Source organism: Netta rufina, assembly GCF_964035555.1.
Source record: "Netta rufina genome assembly, chromosome: 1".
NCBI classification, from domain to species: Eukaryota; Metazoa; Chordata; class Aves; order Anseriformes; family Anatidae; genus Netta; species Netta rufina.
The window spans coordinates 76,658,446-76,677,616 of record NC_140123.1 but is presented as its reverse complement, the minus strand read 5'-3'; the positions used below and the strand labels follow the sequence as shown (position 1 = coordinate 76,677,616).

The following is a 19,171-nucleotide window of genomic DNA, read 5'->3' as shown; positions in this document are numbered from 1 at the left end:
TTCTGATGCGTCACTACACATTGCAACACCTCTTCCAGGACATTGTCTGATCTTGTTTTAGAAGTTTACAATGAAGGCATTCTGTTTGTTGGGTGCTGGTTTTTGATGAGTGTTTTTTTGTTTGTTTGTTTGTTTGCTTTTGGTATTTTTAAAATAAATTTTAAATTCTGAAAACTGTATTATAAATACTTTCCTGCCATCATTTGAATCTTTAAATACCTTTCCTAGACAATATCATCTCCCTGCACTGGGGTACGAGAAGGCACACAGGGACCATCCCAGAAGATTTTAAATGCAATGTGAACTACCCATAGTTCTTCCTTTGGATTCCATAGAACACCAAAATGATAATGCGAGTGCAAATGTGAGTGCAAGTGCATTCACAGCTTAAACTATTCAAAAATTTTGTTACCCTCCTCACTACGTTCTGCCAGAGAAACAAAAACACTAAAAATCCACTTATAGCCACTTGTGTTAAAATCAAAATATTAAAATTACAATAAGAAAAAACAAAAGGCTTGAACAAAACTCCAGTGGTTTTATTGTGCAGCTCACAACTTTCAGGAGGAAGTGCAGATTGGGTTTCTACAGTTTGGGTTTGTTTGTTTTCTTCTGACAACTCCTGATTTTGTCAAAATGCAAAGTAAGTCTGAACCTCAGCTTTCCGCTTAAGCACAATTCTCCTCATGTTGCATACAAAAATATGTAAGCTTTTATTTTGTTTCAAAAACCAGAAAGAACCTAAAGTTTGGATTAAAGTTTTATTTATTTTTTTTTCAGATGGTTACTTGACTCTTCACTCATTTCCAGTTAAAATCCAGAAAAGATTAGATAAAACAACTAATCCAATTCACTAAAAGTTTCATGAAAATGATAACATGGTTTTATCTGACAGTTAGATTAATTTTAAGAACATAGATTCCACCCAAATATTAGACCAGAAAATGCCTCCTACACAACCGTTCATTATACTGTTTGCCAGGTACAAGGTGGTATTACAGGAAAAGGAAATTATTTAATTTCAACCAGATTTTTGTCCAGTTAGCCACAAATTCATGTTCCTGGACGTCACTTTGGAGCCCAACTTATGAACTGGTATTTGTTTAAGTAAAGAATCAGATAATATTCTACTGCCAGAAATATCTGAACTTAAATCAGTACTGCTGTCAATCCAAACCGGCTTAAGTATCTTACAAAACTACTGCTTATTCATTGTCTGTTAGTTTTTAATTCCTTTCATAAATCTCTAGTTTTGAAAGCCACCATGTTGACAGGAATCTTCCATTTATTAATGGAAAACAGTGTGATGCAAAAACAGATTACCCCTTTATACGAACAGGAAGAACATTCAAGTAATACTCAACCCATGACTGAAATACACATTTTCTGAGGAAGATGTTTCCAGGATATGTAGGCTATTAACACACTCGGAATAGCTTTGGTCCTACATGGCAGTCTCTGTGTTCCTCTATTTTCCACCACGTCTTTCAAATACCTAAGACTCCCCCCCCAAAGCATAGGTCTGTAGTTGAGTTAAAGCCTAATTTTAAAGCTTTTGTCAGGTCTTATATCCTCTGAACTAGTCTGCAGCTATAAACTGTTTAGTCAGCCCTAATTCCCCAACTCTCCTCACTTCTCTGAGCGGTCCCTGTGCTCTCACGGCCAACTGGACGGGTTTTCATTTCCTTTCCTGCTAAACGCCTTCTTCCTCCAAAATTCCTGCCGACACGCAACAGGGTCACTGAAAACACAGGAGAGAAGGAGCTGCTCCTTGTTCCCAGTCCCTGCCAGGTCAGGTGAAGGGATTTGTTCCAGGTAAGGCTCATTTTTAACCCCCTAGCCTTGGGCCTCAACTAGCTGTGCCTCAGGGCAAAGACACCCCTGGGGACCAAGGAGCAGGGAAGGCTTTCATGCAGGGTGGGATCCCAGCAGGCTTGAAATACCTCCAGAAAGCCTGCAGTGGGCAAAAGCAGACCATAATGTTCAAAGGCTTACGACAATACTGCCGAATTTGGATGAAACTGGTGAAAATATAGACCTAACAAAATGCTGCACACTACAAAATTTGAAATTCTGATTGTATTGGAGCTGCCGAGAAACTAAAAACCTGCAATCCCCTCTCAACCCCACAAAACTCATTTTTTCCTCTACTTTTTTTTTTTTTTTAATTCTCAGAAATGGCTAGGCAATTTTACTAAAATTAAAATGAAAAGATGACAACCTAGTCCAAGGCAGATAATGTATGTGGAAAATTTCAATGCAGAAGATTTGCATTTAACCAAGGGCATCAGAATCTAAGAGCACCAAGAAGCAGCAGGAACACCGAGCACCCTAACCACCCCCAGCAAAAAATGGGGCTCTTCTTCTCCAAGGGCTGGGCCCAGCAGCGGCCAAACACAGGGCTGTGCAAGTTCTGGTCCCTTCTCCCACGCTATTCTGTCCAGAGGTTCAAGGCAAACGTTCGGCCAGATGTAAAGACTGAAGTGTGACAACTCCCAATATTGTTCTTGGCATGTACTTAAAATAAAATGAAGAACATGGCTTTTTAAACAGCTGACCAGGATGTATGCCAGTCTCAGTTTGGCAGTTACTTGAAGATTTGACCTAGCACAAGAAGGAACAAAAATTAGGCAGACCAAAAATTTAGAAAAGGTAACAAAAGAGGGAAATGCCTGAAATGCAAGAATCTTTAAAAAAACAAACAAACAAAAAAAAAAAAAAAAAACTTTTAATTTAGAGAAGGAACAGCGAGTTTCTTTTCAGACAATGCACTTGTTTTGTTTTTGAATATACAAGCAGCAAAATACTTTAGTTTCAGTACTTGACTGGAGAGACTCTTCCCCAGACAAGTAAGAGAGCAAGAGAGCTGGGGGAGTGAAGGCCCAGGGACAACCCAGAGCACAGTCAGATTTTTGGCATGGACCGACCACCGACGCAGTCTGCCTCTCCACTGCCTACACAAGGAGGCCAGGAGAGCTTCTCTCTTCAGTTGTTAGACAGCATGAGTACTCTCCAAATTGGCTCACTTCCTAGTAGAAGCAAAATATTCAAAAGAAAGCACGTACCTTACCAGAAAGGCAACTGATTAATTACTTTAAAAATAAAAAAAGTCCAGAAGTCACTGCAGAGAGCAGAACTCAGCAGGGCACAAGCACCAACTGCAGTTCACTGCAATACAGGCTAACACCCAGCCAAACGCTATCACCGGCTGCAGCGAACGATGTCTGCCACCCTGTACACCCACAGAGAGCGACTGCAGCAATGAGAGGCTCTGAAGCACTGAGCTGTCATCCCTGAACATTTAAACCAGCTGATTACATTTACCACTGACCGATGTGATGAACACAGCTCGATTTAAAACAATTCCTCTCTTGAGAGTCTCTCCTGTACCCCCCTCCTGTATTCCAGGCAACTTAGCTTGGGCTAAAATCAAAGGAACACTTGCACTCATAATCATTTGCAGACTTTATTTTTCAAAAAGTTGCACTGCTTTGCTGGACAGTCTTAGATTAATTATATTAATTAAAACAATCTTCAATTTCAATTGGCCTTCAAATACTTTCATCTCCCTCATCAAGTGGTTTGTCCTTTTATAAAAAACTGAACCTACGCCCTTAAAAAAAAAACAGTAACCACATGGAGGAAAATAAAGTAGAACAGGCAAGGCAATTCTTACTGAAATAAAGAAAATATGACTAAGAATCTTAAGATGATTTTTTTTTGTTCTGTTACCACTTAATTATGTTACTATCCTGAAATGTTGACCATACTTAGAATATTTGCTGTTTCAATATACAGAAGGCTTTGCTTTACAAATTTGCAGTTAATATCATATATTAACAACTCCCCTGCAACTAAGTGTAAATGCTTTTTGTAGTCAATAAACTACATTTATCAGAGAATGATTATATTATATCTGCCAATGAAGGATTTTGGTCAAACTTTTTTTCTCTGAAGCTTTTAAAATGCATTACAAAACAAAAGAACCTTGTAAGATTAGAAAACATGAAATGCGTAGGCTATTCCCTCTCCTTTAAATGTAAAATCTGAGTACTTCCCTTTATATGGTTTTATTAACAAAATACCATGTTTGATTAATGCAGTCTAAGCTGGAAAATCAGGAACCTAATTGCTCCGGGACCTCCGGAGCTTTGCCAGGATTCCTGAAGTGAAAGTGCGTGCCCATGCTTTGTAGCACCAACACAATAAATCCACAGCTTCAAACTATTTCCACAGATAGTGTACTTACACTGCAAAATGCATTAGATGTGCAATGGTTCCAACATTTTCAAGAAGCGCCTGCATTAGGCAGTTCGTTCACATGCATGTTGAAACAGCACAAATGGCCAAGATTTCTAAATATATGGCCACACGTCCAAAGCAAATCCAGGAGTTGTTCAACATACAGCCTGGCCTCTCAGCTTGTTGAGCAGATCTGGAAGCCACAGCAACATGTGTTTACCTGCCATCTTTTCCATGGCCTGACAACCTCTCTCCCTATCACACTGGGCTTCCCATGTATGTGCTATGTGTATAGGTGACTAAGCAGCGCACAGATGGAAGTCACTCGGTTCCCATCTGATGGCCTGCAGGAAGAGTGGAAGGGAGAGGGTTACCACAACAGTTCTCAACCTTTGCCACCGGTAAGTGTGAGGGAAACAGAGTGCAGGCTGTCTAATTGTCCCAGGAGCAGTGGCAAATTGCCCTGAGTTACCTCTCCTGCCAGGGAGGAGACAAGGGGTCACATCTACATACAGTCATTCTGCACACATGCAACAAAACCCCGGGTCTCACGGAGCATACTGCACACGCACACACCAGCATGCAGAATTGGAAGGTCTGACTACCAAGGTAAAAGGAAAAAGAGGCATTCAAGCCTTCCTCCCAGGAGAAATACACTGCCCAGACAGAAAGCCTAGGTACTGCTCACAGAAAGGCTACTCCTCTGCATGGTGTTTCTCACTGTGCTCCAGACAGAGATATCTTCGGATATGTCCAGAGAACATTTTATAAATCTGACTCCACCTGCACAAAATTTTCTGCCAGAGTTATAAGACAGTGCCTACAAAATTGTTTTGCATGTGGATCCATGAAATCACCTTTTGAACTAGTTTTGTCCAATCCTTCTTCCATCGCTTCACACTGTTCTCAACCTGCAACACTATCACAGCAGAAACTCTGAAGCAAAGCAATTAGAAGGTTTCAAATTTTTTTTTGGCAATAGTTTTCTAAGCAAGTCATTCCAAGATGAATAAAGGAAAGGAAAAAATACCATCCTCCCACAAACCCTTAACTTACTCTTGCAGAGTTTCCACTCCTTTTTCCTTATATTGCAGCTCCTGCTTCATCTGTGCCAATTCTCGTTTTAGCCTAGAAAGCTGAATATATCAAAATAATTTAAAGTAACAGTATGAAACAGAAACTTACATTATAAAAAATAACTATGTCCGAATCAAAATTTTAAGTTGTGTTTGTTTGTTTAACGGAAGTGATAATCTAAGGGCTGTTGCTGTTTTCTTTAAAATTTGCACAAAAGTAACAGACCTTCTGAAAAATAATACAACCCAATCAAACTGTGGTCACAACATTCAGAGTATCGATTTCCTCATCTGTTCTGATGGTCTTCTGCCTCCAATAGATTATGCCAACAGCTAACGAGTTTCAGTCCCAATTTTTCTTCTTCCCTTGCAGCAAACAAATACCTCTTAGCTCTTTAGTCAAAAAATAATAATATTAAAACACATTCAATGTGTTGAATAAAATCATTGGCAGCAGAGTTGGTCTCTCTTCCAGAAACGGCAGCCTGATTTCCTATGGTTATTTTCATATTGTCCTGCCTTCTGCCCCCTCCAGTTAGTGTGCATAAATGGAAAGTAAAAGAGAAGCACTGTCTGAAGAACTATCCACAAACACTTTACACTGCACATTTTATTCTACTTATTCTATTACCTGAAGCAATCATGAAAACAAATACATGCATTCAGTGGAACAGATTGTCCTACGCACTTGGGATATCATTTTATTTTAAGATGCAGAAACAGAGGGAAGTAGTCATAAGTGAAGATCTTGTTTGTTTTCTTTAAATATTATTTAAACAAATAAGGCGTATTTTCTTGTTTAGAATATGCTGACATGTAGGCTACGTAAAACAAGCTAACACTAGTCAGCATGTAGTAAACATATACAGATAGAATAAATGCCTTTGAAGGGTGGTGAACAGGATTTATTTTCAGAGGCGCTCATGTGGAAAGTGGTCACTACAACAAAAACGGAACACTATCCTGCAAAGATCAGTATTTTTTAATTGATTTTTTTAGGCTGACCTGGCACACTAAATTCCATTTTACTGATTAATAAAGAGAAATGTACAATTTAGAAAACATGTCCTAAAGCTTGATGTTATAACTGCCTTATTTTTTTATTTTTTTTTAAAACAGTTGACTACTGTATCAATTTGCTTTAAACAGACACACAGAGTTAAACCGTTTGCAGCATGGGAGAAATTTGAGAAGTCAGCTATTCTTTCTTCAGACAAGACAGTACCAAAAGTATGGTTCTAGTCATTTTTATTTATTTTAATTAGAAATAAAACATTTTAATTACAGAACCACCTATCACTACAAAAAGGTTTGCACTTCTTCCCCACCCCATCCCCAAAGAGCTCTGGTCAAAAATTAGCTAAAACATTTCTATTTTGCCAGCATGTCTACTGAATTGTTAACAGACTTCCAAACAAATAGCTAAATCATCTTCAACGACATCCATGGAACCCCACTGAAAATGGGTAAATGGGAAAATATGAAGACAGTGGGTTTGAACTGCACTCAATCAAGGAAGAATTTGGCTGCAGAACATTTACTACTTGCAGCAGTTTGCACAGAGAAAGTAATTTCTGAAAGCCTGGCTGAGTTTGTCTCTGACATCCATGACAAAATCTTGACGCTTGTAACATGGAAAAAGCATTACTTTACAAGTCACTGAAATGCAATAAATACAGACTCACTTTAATGGAACAATAAGTCAGAGTAGAAAAGCATTTTTTATACTTTTTTCCAAAAATGCATGCAACACCCAGTGTAAATGTTAAGCAAAAGCAAAAGCAGGTAGTCCCCCTCCCTTCCCCATGCCTAATTCATATTTTTACAAAATTAAAAAAGGTTACTCACTCTGTCACGACGGCTGGCTATTTCTGCTTTAATCTGATATGGGTCATACTTGGTATTAGTTGAAAATCCAGAAAATGCTAAACAGATGGAAAACAGCATTTTATATATTTTTTCTTAACATAGTTGTTAAGATGTAGAAGTGTTTACTAGACCACTGCATCCATTCCTTGTACTACAAGTCATTAGTTTTTAGAATAACCCTCCCTGCCAAAGTGCAACAGAAGAATTATCTTTGGCCTGCCTGATTTTTTGTCCTGAACAGAAAATAAATATATTGTTTATAGCAGCATTGTATGTTGCTAAAAAGCCAGTAACTTCCACTAAAAGATGGTAGCATTTACCTATGCAAACGATTTGTGTAACATTAACAATTGTTAATTGTTTTCTTGGTACATTGTCACACCGTTACAATAGGGACTAAAGTCACAAAACTACTGGCAGGACAAAATGCCATCAGTGAAAGGGAGACATTGCCTCCTAAACCAACGGTGTGGGGAACAGAGACACAGCTCCACCCCTGGCAGGAGAGCTCTTCATACAGCAACATATCTGTAGAGCCAGGCAACAATTTCAAGCCATGACATTACCAGCTAAACCTTAGACAGATGAAGTAAAGGTCCTGGAGAACAGGCTGGACAAGACTATCTGTGATTTACCGAGTGAGCCATTCATAGCTGCACTGGCCCACTGAAAAATGCCCGGTATGCGAGTGGATCAGGTTGTGCTGTTAGACCTACCACCCTTTTGTAGAGCTGAAGGCTGCTGCTTTGAAACCCATATCCATGTCTGCATTTCACTGAGCCTTTCCACTCTCAAAAGAATACCGCAACACCAAGGTCATGTCAAGCGTGCAGAAACTTGCCAAAATGAGTAGTCATGCCTGGGCTAATTCTTTAAATCCAGGATTTTCTATGGATTATTTTTAAATTTTTTTAACAGTGCTGATCGCAACTGAGTCACAAAACTGCTGCATGGGCACCTCCCTGCCAACCCACGACCGCTGAGCTCACGCTGCCTCCCACTCATGAGCACACTGTACTGAGGCAATAGCAGCATCCCCAAGAAAAGAGAACGAAAACAATTTGTGTACTTTTACATTTTTAATGCAACAGATTGAAACAACTGATGGTGAAGGCAGGAACGTTCACAATATGAGTGCCCACCTTTTGGCTATCTAATTAGAAGTCAAAGATTTCTGCACAATAAATGGAGAAGCAAGCATCCCAGAGTGCAGGGGAGTGGCTGAATTAAGAAAAACAAATGTAGAAGCCTTGGGGAATCTCATGTAGACAGCATGAATAATCCCCAAAGGGATTAAAATAAATAAATAGATAAATAAATAAATAAAGACTGCGGTCGAAAAAAACCAACATGATGCGCTGAATCATCAATCCACCCATTTTCCCTAAACAGATGCATATGACCTCAAAGCAATATAAAATAAATTAATGCATCTGTAGAAGATTAAAATATCTTTTCACTTTAAAACAAGTGAAAGGTTTTATTTAAATGATTTTTATAGTATCTTGTTATTGATTTCACAGATACACATACAAACACTACCAGAAGACTGAGAAGCATAAGTCAACACGTTTGCACTCATGCTACAGATATATTCCAGTTTAGTCATTTTCAGTCAATCTTGTTGGTGTTTCAATTTTTTTTCCTAAGAGCTATAAAAATATGAAAAAAATATATTTTTTCTAGTATATTACCTTCTTCAAAAGCATCTTCTTCCTGCATAGTCACCCAAAATAATTCAACAAAATACCAAACTGAACTGTTGTCAATTTTTAAAAAACAAAAAACCCAAGCTTCTAGAACAGTATTGCAATAAAGTTAGATTTAATAATCTGAAATACTGAAATCACGATCTTTTTATCCCACTCCAAGTCTTTTAATAATAAGTTCTTTGAATATTTTCTTTTTTAATGAAAAATGCCTTAAGAAGAAAAAAATATTTTCTTAATAATTCTTAAGAAACTTCCATATAAAAGTGAGAAATACGACCAGTCATACCTGTCATGTCAAAAACTAAATCATAGAAATACATATATTTAAAACTAAATAAACTGATGAGATAATTCAGTTCAACAGTAAAAGAACTCTTGGTAAAGACTGGTCAAGACCATCTGGGACATCTCAGGTCTAAAAACCATCTTTTACTTAGTTTTAATGCATACAAATGAATTACCTGGGATTAATAAATAACATTGTATCAAAATCTAAACACTTGTATCCAGATGCCTGCTTTAAACCCTCATGGTCAGGTTTCTTAAACTTTTTCAGAAAGGGGTAAGCGGAGGTTCCCATATTTACCAAGAATTTGGCATTTACCAGGAAATGCTGCAGTTGAACAATGGCTGTACACACAGTCACTGAAAAGCCACCCGTGCAGTGAAATTCCACTAGGTTTCCACATGGCTGGTGCGTGTATCTATCTGATACACTTCTCCTTTGAACTAGACTGTTTGACCCCTTGAAGATGCCTTTTCTGTTGCACTAACCATGAGTGATGACAGCAGTGCAACTTCAGATTTTAGAAGTGCTCCATCTACTACCACAAGCTGCCTCAGACATCTGAGGAACAAGAAGAGCAAGACATCAAGGTTCTGCCACCTACTGCCAGCATTAGGGTCAGAGCCTGGCATCCAAGACCCAGGTGCACTACTGAAATGCCTACTTTTATCAGACAACTCTCCTAGTGCACCAAGATGTTTTAACTTGTCACATCAGAGGTACTCTTGACCACAAAGCTTTGTTCTGAACTCTTTATAAAAAGTTGATAAACTGACCACAGATTTGCAGAAGACTTCCCCGAAGCTGATTGTCTCCCCAGTCTCCAGAGAAGAGTAACTATGAATTTAGGAGTGCCAGTAGGTGGCTGGCCCAGCAGCGTTCATTCTTTTGTTGCCTTTCATGAAGCTTTCAGTATGGCTGGCTCCAAGATGGCTAGAGATGCTGGTTGAGGTGTGTCCCTGCATGACGTTAAAAAGGCATACTCCAACAGGAATGCCTAACAGGAAACCAAAGTACTTGAATAGCAGAGTCTAAGGACTGTGCCTCATTTCTGCTTTCAGGGTTTTCATTCAGAACAGAACATGGTGGTGAAGCCAGTTTGCACACGTTGCATTTCGTATTCACAATAAATCAAGAAAAGGCTGGTATACTCACAGCTAGCGTAAGAACGGTTGTCATCCTCACACATTTTGTGCAATTGTTGATATTCTTCTTGGGCTAGTTCAAAACGCTGCTGCTTGATTTGGTAAATCTCTTTCTTGGCATTAAGTGCCTCCTGGGCAACTATTAAATATTCCTTTAGCATGCGTTCTTGCTCCCTTCTCCATTGCTCCCTTGGGTCCTCAATTTGTGTGAGCTCTAAGGAGAAAAACATAAAAATCTTTTAAGACACCATCCCACGAAGTACAAATTATTTTGTTAAGGTCTGTTCTACAAGTCTATATCACAGCTTACGAGTGACATGTTCAAAAATCTGGACAAAACAAGTGTGCCTAACACTACAGTGCTCAAAATCACTCCAGCCTGGACAAGAGGAAGGAAGGATGTAGAGTGGAAGAATAAGAAAACCCTTTGAAACGTAAAAGGCATTTAAATTTGATTCTTTTCTTTACAAAAGAGAACATACCCAAAGAAAACAGTATTTTTACTCTAACCTTCCTTTGTAGCCAACTTGAAAAATCTGAGAACTACCTCAAAACTCAGAACCACATTGGGAAGCAGAAGTTAACTTAATGCTTAACCCCTAACTCTAAAGGCAGCTGGGATGTTACTTTACATTATTACAAATAGCTTTGCAGGTTCAACATCCCAAAAGGGTTACTGACTACACCTGCCTAGTCAAAAACAAAGTTATTCAACAGAAAAGTTTGCATTTTAATCCCAAATCCAGAAAAAATATTTACATTAGTGGTTTGTTTTGTTGTTTGTTTGTTGTTGTTTTTTTTGTTGTTTTGTTTTTAAGAAAAAGCACTTTCACGCTTTCTCCTTCTAGAGTTTAGAACTCTTTGTATTTAGACACAAATTTAAAATAGGATTCCGGTACAAAATTTGTTCCCATATACGCTTATTTCCAAAGCTACTACCTGACAGCAATCCCTTCAGAGTTCCAGAAACATTTGTAATACACATACAATAAAATTCTAAAAATGTTATTAGTTCTCTTGCTTTTGTCTCTGTGGTGATGTTCAAGCTAGCAAACATGTTTTACGTGAGGATGTCCATGAAAAGTCTCATGTTTAAGTGTTAACTCCTGATGACTGAAGACTGAAGTTGCTGCAGATGCACTGTCAGTAGTCAAAGCAGTGGCAGAACCTGCAGCACAGTCAGGAGGCAAGCACCTAGTCATTTTTTCCAAACTTTTTTTCTCACAAGAGATGAAAGCCAGTTATGTTTAATATTAATCTTGCATACATAATTCAGAATGTTGGTGCTTGTGATGAAATAAGAAATTATAAAAGATTGACCTTAACAAATTAAGATCTCTACTGGTGTCATGGTCATGTTACCAGCTCTACCATTTGAGAGTTATTTGAAAAGTAGATTTAAAAAAAAAAAAAAAAAAAAAAAAAAAAAAACACCATGAAGCTAGTTTCTGAAGAGTACTTCCAACAAATTTCCGTATTATGTTCCCAATAACCTTTTCTCTCAACAGCTGTCACTTTTCTCTCCCCACAACTCCTCACATTGCAACAGTATGAGGATCGTGCCTACAGCTGTGTGATTTCTCCAATGTATTCCCCACACCCCAGTGACCCTCTGTTCCCAACAGCACCTCCAGTCTCCAAAGCATCCCAGCTCCGATGTCCCTAAGCTACCTCTGCAGCCCAGGGCAGGATGTGCCATGACTTGTTCCAGTCTCCATAAATGTTTACGTGCCCAGTCTCTGCATGCAGGGCAAGCAGAGAAAACTGCTGAGTTCACATTGCAGCCCATCCTTTAGAGAGGGCATGATTATTGGCAACACGATCGCATCCATCATTGTCCCTCAAGTTTGTGCAAATGTAATACTCCTAAAACTGCTAAACCTCTATGGAAAGTATGCAGAAATTAATAAACATTTATGACACAGAAGAGCTGTATAGTAAGCAGCTGTTTTGGAATAGAAAATTAATAGTTCTAATCTCAACAAACAGCCAAGGCTGAAACATGATGTTTCTGAGGTTCTGTACTACAGGGCGCTGCATCACTTTTCAAATAATTTCAGAAGCCTTCTCAAAAGCTAGCAGCGTTCTTCTGGGACAGAAAACTTCTCTGGTACAGCAGTGACGTTCTCTTCTGTTTTATGTGTACAGAGGCTTCACTTTGCCCTGGATTTCTACATAAGTTTGCCATGTAACGACTGAAACTAAAGCTAAGTTGGATGATAAAATTCACTTCCTTTGTTTCTTTGTACACAATTAAAAATAAACAAAAAAAAAAAACAACTATAGTAATTCAAGAACAGCCCCAGACAAACGCAAAGAATATATTATTCCCCCACTGGGGAATGCCCAACTGGTTAAAGGAGACTTCAAAGGCTCCCAAGACTCTGAGGAGGAGGGAAAGGAATTCTGCGGCTGGCAGCCGCCACAGTTTTTTAAGCAATGGTTGGACAAGAGCCAAGAGTAGCTTAGCAAGGGTGTCAACAAAGTACTGAATTTACAGAACAAGATGGAGATCACGATTGGAAGTACCATTGAGATTTACAGAAGATTCCTCTGTTCCTGGGGTTTTTCAATATAAATGGAAAGTTATTGCCTGGAAGTCTTTTTATTGCTTTCTGGGTAAACAAATACAGGAGGAGGCTTGGAAAAATTAGATGTTGTTTTTCTTTAAAAGGGGCAAGGGCAAAAAGCTGAGAGGATGCACAAAGCATGACAGTTCCCTGATAATTATAACTTTAAGAAGAATCTCTTTGAATCATTCCTTGCATTTTCTCACGGGATTTCTTGAAACCAAAGCACTGGTAACTGTTTCGTCAATTAACACAGCTCCAGTGCTGTATAAAGCATTTAAACCTGATCAGTCGCTAAAGGCAGCCTGAGAAGGTCTGAAGAATAAACTTTGCTTTCACTTGGAAGTTGCTATTTCAAGTATTTTAGACGTATTTCAGAACACAATGCAAGGCACTTGTTTTGAAAAGACATTTCTTCCATTCCTCTACCACCTCTGCCACTTGCCTGACACCGTCCCGTGATGCACATGATGGCCCAGTCATTAGTTCTCACTCCTACAAAGGAAGTTAATGCCATCCTGATTGGTACCTTTGATGTCCACAGTTCAAAATTGGACCGAGTATCCCAGTAATTTTTGAATAATGATAATCTAGCTAGAATATCAACTCCGTCTTCCCTCTGAATATAAATCTTGCTTGTATATGCAAGCACTGTATTAGCCTAAGGGTGACAAACCCATTTTGCTGTGACGGCTGAATTACCACTTAGGATAATATCTGTGGGCTGCAAGTAATTAGTTATCATGAAAGAGACAAATTTTGCAACCTTGTTAATTGCAGAATGATTCCTTTCACTCAGCTCAGCACTGGCCCTATGAAGTCTCTATCCCTCGGTTCATAAACTTCTTTTATTTAATTCCTAATACGCTTAGCTTTATGTTCCCAGACTCATTTATATTAATCCTCTCTTTCTGTGCCTTCCCATCGATCATTTGGGAATTTAATTTCTCTCTGCAAAGACTCTCTTCGACAGTTTTTGCTCTGAATTGCACAGAAAAAAATGCAAGCCAGATCTGACATGCCTACAATGATTAATAGCCTTACTCTAAGTTCAAACTTGATGTCTGTGGTAAAACAGCTAATAACAAAGTCTGAAAAACAAAAGGGAGTGATTTCCTTTGCATGCAATGGTGATTGTTGTTCCTATCAGAGGTTCCTATTGGTGGGATGCTTTATTAGCTCTTTTAGTCACAGCATTGCAACAGGAGTTCATGTTCTACTCATTATTCACAGTGGCTTCTAATGCCTTTTACAAAGATTAAGGAAAAAAACAGTTGCCAATATCCTCATGTTTTTCATTGTTGTTGTTTTAAATATGCACCTTGATGCACATACATGTTGGTGCAAATAGACTCCAATGTAAACCTCATTTTTTATTCAGCATTAACTAAAGTTACCATGACAATTTAAATAGCAGCCATTAAGTTACTGTTTCTTTTAAGTTGACCTTTTTGTAAGAATTACCTAACTACTTGCATTTGTTGATTTTAAATTGCCTAGCTTATCTATCCTTATGATCAGTGCACTATCAGCTCTTCAAAGTGTGTTATTTAATTTGGGATAGCTGTTAACTTCACAACAAATAAGCGCATATGAGGGTCAAACAGTATAAAAAATAACATTTGTTATTCTGGTGTTTTTGTGTTGTGCTGTTTTTTGTTGTTGTTTTTTAAATAATTGTTAAACCACAATATACAAGTAATTCCAGTGATGGCAGGAAACCAAAAACTAATTCTACATTTTTCTTTTAAATAGATTAGATTTCAAGTAGATAGTATTGAGGTTGCTTGTGCAGACTATATTATTTACCATTACTGTGATAGCTCATATAGCTACTTTCTTCTTTTCTCCCTCCTCATCAACCATCAATTCCCACAATACTGAAAGCGTTCACTCCTTGGTGATAAGATGCTCAATGATAGCAATAGAGTAGAGTAGTAACTGCAGCAGCAGTACAAAGCTGTGAAGTTAAGGCATACTACTTTAAAAGTAGAACTGGCAGATGTGCCAGCTCCGTGGTGATACAAAGCTCAGCAGTAGTCCAGAAGAGAAAATGATGGAAATCATTCCCTTAGTTTCTCAAAGGGTCATCTGTTGTCCTTCTTGACAGTACCTTGTACTATATTAAAGCATAAAATTTACACTGCTTAAGAGCAAATGAAATTACTGTATTTCATATTGCTTCTAATTAAAAAAATCAGCACTTGTCTCTCAGAACTTTTTTTTTTTTTTTTTTTTTTTTTTTTTTAAGACGGAAGAGTGAACTATGGATCACTGGAAAGCTAGGAAGTGCAAGAGTATAACATGAAAATCTTGATAAATATAAAAAGCAACAAAATTACCACCAACAGTCCACAGTTTGACAAAGAAAAACAAAGTAACTTTATACACTATATCTCAATCATCGATTATAAAATTATTTACAAAGGGAAGAAGGGTTGTGCCCCATTTGAAAGATGACGAAAGAGATAGTACAAGAAATTACTTGCATGCATTCCCTCACTGTAACATGAGTTGCATAAATGGTATCGGAAACAAAGTTAGTGCCATCAGTTAACATCAGCTTGCTAGTGCTCCTAAAAATAACCACACATCTACTCACGATTTATGTGGTCCATATAATAAACTCCAATCTGTTGATCGTAAACAGTTTCCCATCCTAAAGGAAGCTCATCACCAACACAGTCAGCAAATGTCAATGGCTTTGTAATCCTGTAAAAACAAAAATAAACACATGTAAATACAAAAGGTGCAGTTATTACATGATTTGAAGATACCACCATGTTCTGATCACAAAATAGTTATACTGCTTAGGAATGAGCTAATAATTACAAACATACAGTTTTTAAATATGCTGACAGATACTCCCCAAACAGGAAAGACGAGCTTCTACCTTCAAGTTTCTATGTTTAACAATTTAATTATGATGGCATGCAGTCCTGCCAGTTTTTCTCCCATATTGCAAAGAACACAAATGTGAAAGTTGGAGTTCATCACTACTAGAAAAATATTAGAGGCTTTATAGGCTTTAACCTCTTCAAGGTGTCAAAGCAGTATAATTGTTTGTCCTTAAAAAATAAATGTTATATAGTGCTATTGATTTATTTTCAATTATACATTTCCAGCTACTATTAATGATACTCCTTTGGTCCTGACTCATCCAAATTACTTCCTCTCCCCCAAAACATAAAGAAGGGGATATAAACACGTCTAAAAACAATTCTGAACTGCACTAGAGCAGAAACAGTAACTAACAGGTAACGGCACCTCCTATCTAAAAGCTTAAAATGTCACACACGTACCTTCCTGAGCAAAATCCTGACAGACCTGTGGGTAATTGAAAACCACAACAATTTTGGTATGTACATGAATACTGAAAACACGTGGTTATGAATTCTAAAGACAGACTATGTAGCAATGCTGTTCTACAACACCAAGGAAAATGAGAATAGGAAAAACAAGTGATGCAAATAAAAATCTTCAACATTTAGTTGAATCATGTCTACTTCCCAAAGCACACTTTGGGAAACATTGTAATCATCACTTAAAGATAGTGTTTCCCTCTAAAAGCTACAATAAAATTCCTTTACAGAAAAGCTATTAATATAATAATTTCAGTTACACATGGGATATGGTTCCAACAACTTCAATATTTGTATGTTGAGGCATTTTTAATACCTAGAATGACAACAGCTTTGCCAAGATTCAATGCATGCATTCTTTTAGGGACTGACTTAAGTTCAGCATAATATGAGTAGCCCATAATAGTATTTGGCGTAAAATGGAAACTGTTCATATATTATAATATCCAATTAAAGTTTCCTGACACCAGAATTTGGACTGTATTTATAAATACACTGGATCATTGGGATTGGTATTTTCACTTCATTTGATAAAGCCTGAATAAAACAATAGCTTTATCTGAACTCAAACACGTCCTTCTTTGAAACACTAATCTCTCCTCACTTCCCCACACTGAAATAAAACCAACCAAATTCAGTTGTAAAGACTTCAAATGATGGAAATAATACCATGGCTATATTTGAGCTCTTCCAATGGTCCAGTAAGCGCACCACTCAGTCACTAACAAAATATACAGAACATAAAACTAAATTTATCTGTCCTGTCTCCTAAAACTATTTTAGTATTCTTCAGATTAAAGTGTTCAAAACTAATGGTAGTAGGATAAAAGTGTGTGTATATGTATATCTATCTATCTATCTATATACATATAGATACAATAGTTACAAGCTAAAGAGGATATCTATCTGTATCTATACATACATATAGATAGATATACATATAGATATATACATATAGATAGATAGATATCCTCTTTAGCTTGTAACTATTGTATCTATACATACATATAGATAGATAGATAGATATCCTCTTTAGCTTGTAACTGTAAAGTTTTAATCAGCTCTATACAAAGATTCTTAAGCTGTATAAAAAGCTGAAGAAAATGAAGATGCACATAAACCCCTGCACCACTATTTAAAAGACTTTCCATTCCTGACAAATATGTAGTTTACATCATGTAATCATATAAATCCAAAGCATTCGAGAAAGAAGATGTTACTGTGGGCTGCCATATGCATTCTTTTGGTATTTGATCTAGCAGGCAGGACAAATATTGTCAAAATACTGCCGATCTCCCTGAAGTTCAGTCTAATATTAAAGATATAACATGCAGCATTTTTTCATAAACTCTCATGTTTTTTTCAGAAGACATCATGTTTACAATTTATCAAAGCAGTCTAGACACTGGTTCCTCAATTACCACACTATAGACAAGATTTTCTTTGGAACAAGTTATGAGACATGCTTGCCTGTTATACAAACACACTCTCGCCCTTTATTCCTAAATAAAACCTGCACAGGATACTCCAACCCTCTGCACTACAAGAAGTTTAATTCACCACTCTCCATGGTCCCACCACTGCCCCAACTTCCCCAAGTACAATGCTGGCTTTCTGGAGAAGGGTGACCAAAGAGCGTCAATCCACCTGTCTAACCAGCTTTCATTCCAACGTTATAAAGCCTGTGTGAATAGTTTAATTAATGCTTTTGAAGAAAACCTTGTAAGAAAGAGGACATATAAAAAGCCACCTTTCAGACACAAAGGCTATTAACTTGATGTTGCTTATTTTGAACTATAGTCAAAGTTGTTCCAGCTTGAGTTTCCTTCAGACAGAGCGTAACGTAACATTGAGTGAAGAATAATCAAGCTACATATGTCTGAATGCGACTAAATTATGAATCAATTGGTTAAACCATGCAAAGTTCAAAATAAGAATTGAAAGCTTGTCCCTGTGTTTTGCATTGGCTTGACTAAGTCAAATGAAAAAACACCTTTGTTGTTTGACCAGGACAACTCTGAGGACAAGATTGTTATATTTTATAGTTAGGGAAATCAGGGGGTTCCAAAATAGCAAAGAAAAAAAATGTAATAGATGCAGTATTGGAGATCAGCCACAAAATGCAGCAGCAGACTACTGAAACTTTGTATCTTTGGAAATACTGCTTTCCCCTCTTTTTTTTTTTTTTTTTCCAAATAGCTTAAATAGGACAGGTCATCTTCTCAGCTTCTGCACAACGTACAAGCATTATAAAGACAAACAAGAACAGAAAAGAAATGCTGCCATCTTTAATTAAAGAACAAACTAAGCAGGGCTGCCCTGAACTGTTCTGCCACCCATTCACAGTAGCAGATAAACAAAGTAAGGCGTCTCTTCTGTCACAAGTTATCATCTCCTGTCCCACAGGATGTCTGGTCGACATGTATAAGCTGGTCCTGAACTTCCAACCAAAACAGAGTTCCTCTGGCACCACTTTCCACATTAACTGGGCATGGACGCTGAATGTACAGCCCAGGTGTAAGTGACCATCGTCCATGGGGACCAATTTTGCATGTGTCAAAGAGCCAATCATAAGTTCTGATTGTTTGGCTAATTCATCATCTTTAAATGTTTCTCCTTTCCAAAAGTAAAGATGCTCTTCAGTCATCAGGCACCCATTATTTTGTGTCTCAGAAACCCTTCAAAAGCAGATACTAAAGCTCAGAAAGCACCTATCACCAAAATCCCTCAAACTAAGCCGACAGAAATCTTCGAGCATGGTCTTGCTCTGTGGAGCTCACTTCTATCGCTACCCAAATTAAATGTTTTCTTTAAGAAATAGTGGAAGTCTGGAACTTGAATGCAGTAGAAGACATTTCTGAAAACCCAAATTTTACATTAATATTTTTGGTACCAATTATCAAGGTAAA

General features: G+C 37.6%; 1 protein-coding gene across 3 annotated transcripts in view; it reads right to left on the bottom strand.

The window, feature by feature from the left end:
• WWC3 (WWC family member 3) overlaps positions 1–19,171 on the bottom strand; it is a gene marked incomplete at its 5' end in the record, with an annotated part of 102,407 nt that overhangs the window by 46,747 nt on the left and 36,489 nt on the right. For all 3 annotated transcript variants that reach the window (XM_084301200.1, XM_084301201.1, XM_084301202.1), the window contains 4 exons: positions 5,299–5,378; positions 7,167–7,243; positions 10,341–10,544; positions 15,503–15,612. In XM_084301200.1, the coding sequence (XP_084157326.1) occupies positions 5,299–5,378; positions 7,167–7,243; positions 10,341–10,544; positions 15,503–15,612 (471 nt within the window). The remainder of the gene's footprint in view (positions 1–5,298; positions 5,379–7,166; positions 7,244–10,340; positions 10,545–15,502; positions 15,613–19,171) is intronic.